Source organism: Asparagus officinalis, chromosome 8 (genome assembly GCF_001876935.1).
Source record: "Asparagus officinalis chromosome 8, Aspof.V1, whole genome shotgun sequence".
In the NCBI taxonomy this organism is placed as follows: domain Eukaryota; kingdom Viridiplantae; phylum Streptophyta; class Magnoliopsida; order Asparagales; family Asparagaceae; genus Asparagus; species Asparagus officinalis.
In genome coordinates, this window is record NC_033801.1 from 64,415,063 (window position 1) to 64,425,507 (window position 10,445).

General features: G+C 34.5%; 1 protein-coding gene across 1 annotated transcript in view; it reads right to left on the minus strand.

The window, feature by feature from the left end:
- Positions 1-10,445, minus strand: part of LOC109822828 (branched-chain-amino-acid aminotransferase 5, chloroplastic-like) — a 48,028-nt gene that overhangs the window by 31,433 nt on the left and 6,150 nt on the right. The window contains exons 5-6 of the mRNA XM_020389085.1: positions 4,580-4,756; positions 4,363-4,494 (exon numbers count right to left, since the gene is read on the minus strand). Coding sequence (XP_020244674.1) covers positions 4,363-4,494; positions 4,580-4,756 — 309 coding nt within the window. The remainder of the gene's footprint in view (positions 1-4,362; positions 4,495-4,579; positions 4,757-10,445) is intronic.

Consider the following 10,445-nt stretch of genomic DNA (forward strand, 5'->3'; position numbering starts at 1 on the left):
GCTGGAGCTATGTAATTTCATCTTTTCTTTCTTTATTTTTTTGGTTTTTCGATTCACACACCTCGTCGTATCTAAGTGCCAACCACCGTATCCGACCTGTATTTCGTACCCGGATCAGTGTCGATCGTATCGACGTCGGTATGACGGTCAAACCACTATGTCCGAGTAACGTAGCGTGCAACTGATATGCCTTGTACCTTCAGGTACATCCACCAGCTCCCAAATGTAATTTTGGATCAATGAATCCATCTCATCATCTATAGCTTCTTTCCACAGAAGAACGTCTGTTGACTACATTGCTTCTTGAAGTCTGTGGATCTCCTTCCATATTATAGGTGATGAAGTCATCTCCAAAATCTTTCTGTCTCCTGACGCGCTTGGAAGATGGTTCGATAACTCCTTCATCATTGACTGGCTCCTCTTATGCATCTGATGTACTAGCATTCTCTGCTACATCTTTGAGCAATAAACCTTTACGTTTGATAAACTTATCCCTTAAAGAATTCTGCATCCCGAGCTTCAATGATGAAGTTGGTTCTAAGGTCCAAAAACCTACAAACATTGCTATCTCCAGCAAAGCCAAGAAACACACATATGTTTGTCTTTGGTCCGAGCTTAGGCCTCCTGATATCTGGAATTCGAACATATGCGAGACGCCCCCACACTTTGAGATTATCCAAAGAATCTAAATATCCCAACCATAACTGATGAGGAGTATTATCAGTTTTGGAATAGGATACTCTTTTTAGAATCCAGTTTGTCATTAGCAAAGCCTCTCCTCATCCTTGTATTGATCCTCCAGAACATTCCAGATTTTCTTTTTAGAGGGCTTGTTAGTATAAGCATCTGCTAGATGATCGGCCAGACAGTTAATGAGATAACTCCTGCAGAAGTGATCATCTCTAGCCCAAGACGCTTCAGCTTCAGTCTTCTTCAGAGTCGGCACTATTACACGACATTAGTTTAAAAAAAAATTATGGAGGATTGTTGAATATTTTATTTTAATTTTTGTTTTGTTGTTCAAAACTCATATGGGCTGCTGCAAAGAGCAGTCCATGTTTTCAATTTTTTGTCAAAAGTTATGGACCCCACCGAAAAAAATTTAAGATGTGGGTCCCACGTGTATAGTAAAATACTATTATTTTATTAGTGCATAGTATTTTCCCAAACGCTATAAATAGCCCCAAATCCTTAAATAAAATTCATTTTAAAAAACAACAATCAATATATACAGATATATATTATAGAATAGTTAATGCTCGTAGGAACAGTGCCTAGACCGAGAAGGTTTTACAGATCAAGGAGATCTTTACCTGAAAGATCGAGGAGATCTTTGGACGTGGGACCCACGTCTTAAATTTTCTTCGGTGAGGCCCACAACTTTTGACAAAAGATTGAAAACATGGGCTGCCCTTTGCAGCAACCCATGTGAGTTTTGAACAAAAAAAATTAAAATAAAATATTCAACAATCCCCCATAATTTTTTTAACTAGTGTCATGTAACAATGCTGACGTTTCAATCGTTGTGCATAAGGAAGATGTCTAATGACTTGAATCCACTTTAGACCAACTTAATAAAAGATAGGTGCATGGTGTCGTAGAGACTTGAACCAACACATATCTAAAAATCCAGCGATCACACAAGATCAAACTTATCTGTGGTAGTTTTTACTTTGAACCACACTTGCCTTTGCCTTTGCCTTTGCCTTGCATTTGCCTTTGCATTGCATTTGCCTTTGCCTTGCATTTGCCTTTGCCTTTGCACATTTATGACCCTGTGCATGTCCTGATTTCTGCTAGGGTTCTAGGTATCTTTTCATAAGACATTATAGGAGACGGCCAAATCTCCACCCATGCATAGGTGAGTTCTTTCAGCATGTTTCCTATCAAACATCCCGCATCCGAAATGCTTTGAACTTATTAAGGCTTAAGAGCCACTCTCTCTCATGATAGGATTCTAGGTGAGTCCTTTAGGTATATTTCCTATCTAACACCCCGCATCCGAAATGTTTTTGACCCATTAAGGCTTAACAATCATCCCCTTTACATGATAGGATTCTAGGTGAAAAGATCAAAATTTTACTTTGGTAGTTCAGCCAGGTAAGGATAGTATTAGAGGTTGATCAAAGATCAATTAAGTACCTCGTTCCTTACGGAGGTAAGGATAGTATTAGAGGTTGATCAAAGATCAATTAAGTACCTCGTTCCTTACGGAGCGCGTTACGTAACCCCCAAACATTGCCTTAATTAAGTACCTCGTTCCTTACGGAGCGCGTTACGTAACCCCCAAACATTGCCTTAGACACCGACTAATCTAAGAAAACTTGAACTCTTTTATTTGTAAATTTTACTTGACTTTTGAACCATTTATCTTGTTATTGGTAGCATAAGCTTTGAACTAATAACTAGATGTAAATGGTAAGTATTTGTAAGACTCATCAAACTTTATAAAAATCTTACTTGATTTGTGAACCAATTATTTTATTATTAGTAGCATAAGCTTTGAACTAATAATTTAATAAACATGGTAAGTATTTGTAAGACTTACAAAACTTTGAGATCCATTCCAACAGACGTCCTTTCCACTATGTCTTTTTTCAGACCTTTAGTCAAAGGATCAACCACATTCTCTGAAGATCGGGCGTCAATCACAGAGATGACTCCTTGACAAATAAGCTCTCTCAAATAGTCATGCTTCAGACGAATGATCCGCTTCTTTCCATTGAACATCGAGTTTGTTGTCACAGCACTCGCCGCCTGATTATCACAATAGATACCAGTCTTGCTTTGTACTTTTCAATAGTACCATTAGGACGGAGCTTCTTCTTGAAGATCCACTTGCAACTGATAGGCCTTGCACCTTCAGGTACATCCATCAGCTCCCAAATGTAATTTTGGATTAATGAATCCATCTCATTATCTATAGCTTCTTTCCACAGAAGAACGTCTGTTGACTGCATTGCTTCTTGAAAAGTCTGTGGATTTCCTTCCACATTATAGGTGATGAAGCCATCTCCAAAATCTTTGTCTTCGAACGCGCTTGGAAGATGGTTTGATAACTCCTTCATCATTGACTGGCTCCTCTTGTGCATCTAATGTACTAGCATTCTCTGCTACATCTTTGAGCAATAAGCCTTTATGTTTTATAAACTTATCCTCAAAGAATTCTGCATCCCGAGCTTCAATGATGGAGTTGGTTCCAAAGTCCAAAAACCTGCACGCATTGCTATCTCCAGCAAAGCCAAGAAACACACATATGTTTGTCTTTGGTCCGAGCTTAGGCCTCCTGATATCTGGAATTCAAACATATGCATTAAAGGATAACGAATATGCATTAAAGGATTAACAGGTCAATAAAATTCAAAAGGTTTCGATATTAGTTCCTCAAATGTTCATATTTTGATATTAGTCCTCCAAATCTTCGTATTTTGAAATTAGTCCCCAAAATCCAGTTAGTTATTTGAATTAAGTCTCTCTGTTACCGAATCTGTCTAAAATTCTAACCACGGTTGGGTTAGTGGCAAACCATGGCTGGGTAATCACAAAATTACACTTAGCTTAAAACTCTACCCTCTCTCATTTTCCCGCATAATCATGTGAGGAAAGGTTAATTTTTAGTTTTTGCTACGATGGGTTAGGAGAAGGCAGGCTTGTAGTAGGGAAATTATGTGATATTTCTAGTGAAGCTGATAATAATAAAAGGGATAAAGAAAAGAATATCCTCATTTGGTTGCGAGACAAAGAGTAACCATGTCTCAAAAGCAAACTACAACATACGCATGTAGCTCGAAAAATAATATAGTTGATTCCTAGTTTTTAGGCTCTGTCAAGATATCTTGGTCACAGGATTGAATATCATCTACATGATTTCTTACATTGGTTACCCATCATCTATTTACCTTGTCAACACGTAATAATTAAACCTACAATAGGTAACTGCTCACATATCAATATTTTCTTCTAGAACTCTAGTTTTCAGTTCTCACAAATGGTCATGTCAAAGTAAAGAGTGAACAAGCACAAAGTACGAAGTAAGCAGCAAACCTTCAAATATCAGTCCTTGAAGATTTCATGAAGTTACAAACCCTAATCAAAAGAACAGATGCATCGGAAGTTCAAAGACAATGAACAACATAAATTAAAAGATTGATTACAGTAAAATTCCAAAATTGTTAAAAATACAAGGATCTCACCGTAAGCAGCCAATATAAAATTTGCTAATGAAATGCAAGATTGTTTTAAGAAAAGGGATAAAGAAAAGAATATTGTCATTTGGTTGCAAGAAAAAAAGTCCCTATCTCTTGATAAGCAAACTATGCCATATGTATTCAGCCTGAAAAATTAATATAGTAATTAACAAACCTTGAAGTAATTCCCAACAGGGGAAACAAAAATAAGAAATGTGTATTCAGGAGCAGGAGCAAGACCAAGAACAGCTCCACTTCCCATTAGTAATGGTCTGATGTATAAGGAACCTTTACCTGCAGGAGGTACCTGCATCAAAACAGGATAAAATATATGGGACAACTAGAAACTTATCGTTTCATTAGCTAATAACAAAATGATGTTTTTATAATACCCAACGTCGATTTGCTAAAACAGTTTCCATAACAGCATCCACAAAGTGCTCAACAGAAAGTGAAGGCATGCACATCCTTTCTGCACCCATCCTCATTCGCAAAGCATTTTCTTCTGGTCGAAAGAGTAAAATTGACCCATCTTCTTTCCTATAAGCTTTTAAACCCTCAAATAATCCCTGAAAAAATATATATAATTTCAAGGTTTAATAGTGATACAAGTATTTTATTGTCAGGTAATCAGATCAAGCTGTGCTGTTAATAAAAAAATATATATTTTGACTTTTGAAATCCCAAACAAGTGGACAAAGAATTTTCTGTTGCCGATGAATACGATTTTCATTTCCTGAACTTGAAGGCTGGAACACTTCCCAGAAAAACATGTACCGCCATCTCTGAGAAACATCATTTTAAAGCATAAAGACCAAGTGCAAGGTGCAACTAAGTTTTGTTTATTACATTAAAAGAGAATCTTATAATGTAATAAAGTTGAAAAAGTGTTTGCTCCAATAAATTCCGCCATCTAAAGTCAATTTATTCATCGAATGAACTGATATATATAGATGTCTAAATAGTCGGGTTAACTATTACCACTTAGCATAAAAGTCATACTTATCTATACACATACTAAAACAATTTGGTTTACCAATGTAGATAGTGTCTTGTTATGGCTACAGTAAATATACTTTAATATTCCTTTTTCCCCTAAATCTGTGCTCTATATAAAAAAAAAACACTTGAAACCCGCTTAATTTTCATCAGAGCTGCTTGCTTCTTTTAAGTGTTTTTTGGTGGGCCCCACTCGAGACATGTGCTCGCTTCTTCCAACCTGATATACATGTGCATTTGTCAAACCAGCCTGCTTGATTTTGCAGAACGTGCTTCCTTCTCACAAATTTTCCCTCTTAAAGTATCACTAACACATGTCAGACCCAATAAAATTCACCATCTCTTCATTCTCATGACCATCCAATCTTATCCCTGCAACCAAACCCTCACACCATCACCTACCTCTCTCAATCCAGAACCCCTGCTCGAACCCAACAAATTTAACCTCCCTCACTCCAGTCATTGCTACCAATTGCTCGGCGACATCATCACAAACCCCTCGTGTTGCTCACCTAATGTTTTTGAGCTTGATTCTCGTCTACAATTTGGATGCGAAAGAGGGAAATTTTTCACTTTTTTCAAAGATGAAATGGGAATTGAAAAAGAGAGAGAATTCGAAGATTTTGGGGGAAATAAGTTCCTATGTTAATTAGGAAATTAATCATTCGTGGTTAGGGACTAACTATTTATGGTTAAGATTTTGGAAGGAATATGTAATCGAGGGGCCTATTTAGAAATGGTTATAGGATTTGAGGGATCTAAGATCCATTTCAATTATTTGGGGAACCAATATCAAAACATTAAAGATATGAGGGACTAACTAATATCGAAATAATCCTATTAAATATCAAGTAGAAATTCACAATTCTTACATGTGATTAGATGTTTTTATTTTCCACAAGATTAGTTATATGTTTAATAAGGGTATATTCACTGTTATAAATAGCGGTAAATAGCCCCGCAATAGCGGCGCTAATAGCGTTAGCGGTCCCTTCCCGCGACGCTATCGCCCGCTACGTTATCGCGCAATAACGGTGACATATTGCGGAATATGTCTGTTCGCAAAAACGGCCAATAATGTGTCATAACGGTAAATAGTGAGCGATTGTATTCGAAATTTGTTTTTTAACTGCTATTTAAAAGCGGTTTAAGGCTTATTTTTTTAAAATTAAACTCAACCCTTGACCATTGCATTCCACCATCTCCTGTGATTTTCAGCATACTCCCGCCACCTCTCATAGCCTCTGGCACCTATCTTGATACTTCCTCTCACCTCCTTCACCGTGAGCTCCTCTTAGGACAGTCATGTCACTGCTAAGCTCTTCTTCTCGAAGACGACGACTTTTTGATTCCTCCAGTCATCTTCGGTATTACGTGATGGTTACATGTCTATTTCATGTTTAGGATCTTTTTAAATCATCCAATATGTACTTTTAGATTTCTTAGATTTTTCTTTAATTTTTTTAGTATTTATACATAATTAAATTAGACCGCTATTTGATTTTGCGTTTTTTACCGTTATTTTGCCGCAATAGCCCAAAATAGCCTTAGCGATGTCTCACCGCTATGCGACGCTATCCGCTATCGATAACCTTGGGTATATTAATCGTATTTGTGAAAAGAAAAGACAACCTAAGGACCTATTTGGCTATTTTCTACCAAATAACAAAATCCCAATTCCAACAGGAAAAGAAACTCATTTCTACACAATTACCATTATTTCTCAGAAACCCTAATCATGTGCTAGAGACACATATAAACTTAATGAAAAATATAACATAATCTGTATGGGGCATCATAGTGAAATTTAATCGAAGCTTTAGGGTACAAGAGTGTTTGAATAAATGTTTTTATTTACCACAAGATTAGTTATATGTTTAATGAGGGTATATTAATCATATTTGTGAAAGAAAAGACAACCTAAGGACCTATTTGGCTATTTTCTACCAAATAACAAAATCCCAATTCCAGCAGGAAAAGAAACTCATTTCTACACAATTACCATTATTTCTCAGAAACCCTAATCATGTGCTAGAGACACATAAACTTAATGAAAAATCAATGAAAAATCTAACATAATTTGTATGTGGCATCATAGTGAAATTTAATTGAAGCTTTAGGGTACAAGAGTGTTAGAAAAATTATCTGACACATGAAGTGAAGCGGGAAAACTTTGGGGTATCAAAGAGGAAGAAACCATCAAATATTAGTCCTTTAAATCTTGTATACTTTGAAATTAATCATTCAAATCATTGAAATTGTTATTTAAGTCCATATTTAAGTTATTTTGAATTAGCCCTTCAAATCATTGAAATTGCTATTAAATTTCTCAAGTTATTTGACATTAGTCTATTAAATGATTAATAGAATTAACAATTAGAGGGATCTATTTCAAACAAGTTACGACAATTGAAGGGTCTAATAGAAATTTCGATATACAACAGCTATTGATTCAATAAAGAACTCCTAAACATTTCTTCTCAGATAGGTTCATCTCAATGGAACTACTAATCAATATTTCAACAAGCCATTTTTTCGAATAGAAGAATATTATCTAAATACTTATTTGAAACCTCACTTACTAGAGTCCATTGTGAAAGAATATTCTGAGAAATTGGCTATGACATATCTAATCCATACATAATATCATGAAAAATAGATACAAAATTTTGCTGCTAATTAGTATCAGCAATGGGTCTAAAAAAGTATCTAAAAAAACAATGACACATATATTAGGAACAAATTCCATTTTGAGAGATTTGAAAAATAGAGCAAGCCCACGTGCCCATCTTACTAGTCATCCTAAAAGCCAAGTAGCACATTTGGTTTGAGCTTTTTATCTCATGGCACAGGTCATAGCTTCGACTCCTCATTTGACACATTTCATTTTCTAGACATACAGAACCACTATGCAACACCAAATTAATAAAGAAAAATAAATTTACCTATTAAACCAAGTTTGAATAAAATTTACTCTAAAGCTTAAATGGAGTTCTATGTACGTATTGTTGCCATCACTCTAAAAATGTCTCGGTATAATAAAAAAACTAAAAAAGGGTTATTTCAATATTAGTCCCTCAAATCTTTGAAATTGCACATTAGTCCCTCACATCTTAAGGTGTCTTGTAATTTGGTCCCTCAATGAAAAACATACCCCTTAGTTAATGTTTTTGAAGGGTTGCTTGCAGACAGTGTTATCAATGTGTGATGTGTCATGCAGGGGGAAAAGTCTCTTTACACATACATACGCAAGGCGCAATTATATATGTGCAACAGAGTGATGTAAGGTGCACACCACAGATATAAAAAATAAGGATATTAAAACCAAAAAGGTGTAAACTTCAAGGTACCAAAGTGCAAATATACCTTCTTTGAGAAAGAAGAATTTTGGAAAGGAAAACATAAACGAGGGGTATTTTGGTCCTTGAGGGACCAAATTGCATTACCCCTTAGGACTTGAGGGACTAACAAGCAATTGTTGAAGAGTTTAGGGACTAATGCCTAAATAACCCTAAATCATCATCATTTTTTGGTGTTTTATTACTATTGTCGCGATGCCGAGAATTATAAATTGATTTTTTGCATATAAGACAAAAGTTTTTTACCTCGACGTATTTTTAAACTCAGCCACTTTCAAAATAAGGTATTATGCATATAGACCCAATTTTTACCACCTTTAATTCTTAAACTCATCAACTTCCAAAATACTCCACCAAATTAATCCTAAATCCAATTTGTATTTCAATAATTCGGTATATAGTGTAAAATTTCATGTAACTTACTATGTATTTGTTCTAAGTGATTGTGTATACAGTATATGTTTAACCGCATTTTTAAACTATTTTTTTGGTTTTCTTCGTCAAAACATGTTTTTACTAAGGTCATGACACCGATAAGTATAAATTGATTTTTTTTGCATATAAACCAAAAATTTTTTACCTCAACTTATTTTTAAACTAAGCCACTTTCAAAATAAGGTGTTTCGCATATAGACCCAAAGTTTTACCAAAATTTATTCTTAAACCCACCAACTTCCAAATCACACTTAGATCCAAAATACTATACCAAATTAATCTTTAGCCCAATTTGTATTTTAATAATTTGGTATATAGTGCAAAATTCCATGCAACTTACTATGTGTTTGCTCTAAGTAGTTATGTATATGGTATATTTTGAACCCAATATTTAAACTTTCTTTTTTTTCTTTTTCTTTTTTGTTTTTTCACATTAATGTCGCAGGAACGCACGAGACAATTTTATTTGTCCATATACTAAAACTAATTGGACTACCATTGTAGCTATTGTTCATAGCTATGGTGATAGTCCACTAGTTTAGTATACATGTAAAAAAGAGCCAATAAACCCAAATTTTTAATCTAATATCTTCTAAGCGCACTCACTTTCAATATCATTTCTAGGCCCAAATACTCCATTGACTTCCAAAAATATAATAATATAATAAATAAAGTATAATATAAAGGGTTTTTTTGCATATATACCTAAATTTTTATCCCCATTTACATTTAAACTTACCCACGTAAAAATAACTCTTAGACCAAAAATTACTATACCACAAAGCTTTTAGAACTTTTAAGTTTGAACTTCCATTGTTGCTATGCGATGTTCATCCTAAAAGCTTTAGAGTTTTTTTTTTTTTGCATATAAACCTAGGAGTTTTAACCTCGTTTATTTTTAAACTCACCCACTCTCCATATAAACCAATCTATGATACCCCGACACGGCAATTTTGGCACCGTACCCGTGTCGAGTGCGGTTTGGGTACGTTTCCGCACCCAAATGGAGGGGACATAGGAGTTTTGGAGTAGAGGAAAATGGGTTTAGATGCAAGGAAGAAGAAGACTCTCTCTCTCTCTCTCTTATTTTCCTAGTTTTAAATTTGTTAGTGGAACATGACATCACCATTCACATGGGTGCTTGACTATTTGCTTTTGTCTTTTCTTTAAAATTAATGGCAATGCTAAGAATAGGAGACGTGTTCTCATTTAAATAGATAAGTGTATATGTTTGTATGTATATATATACATATTTATTTATTTATTTATTTATTCTTTTTTTATGCTTATGTGGAATATAAAGTCAAAGTTTTAAATGAATTTACTTTATAAGTTTTAGGAATGAGCTTATTTTAATGAGAATTTAAAATTACACATAGTAAAATTGTTATAGTTAATATAATTGTTAATGTTATATATATATATATATATATATATATATATATATATATATATATATATATGA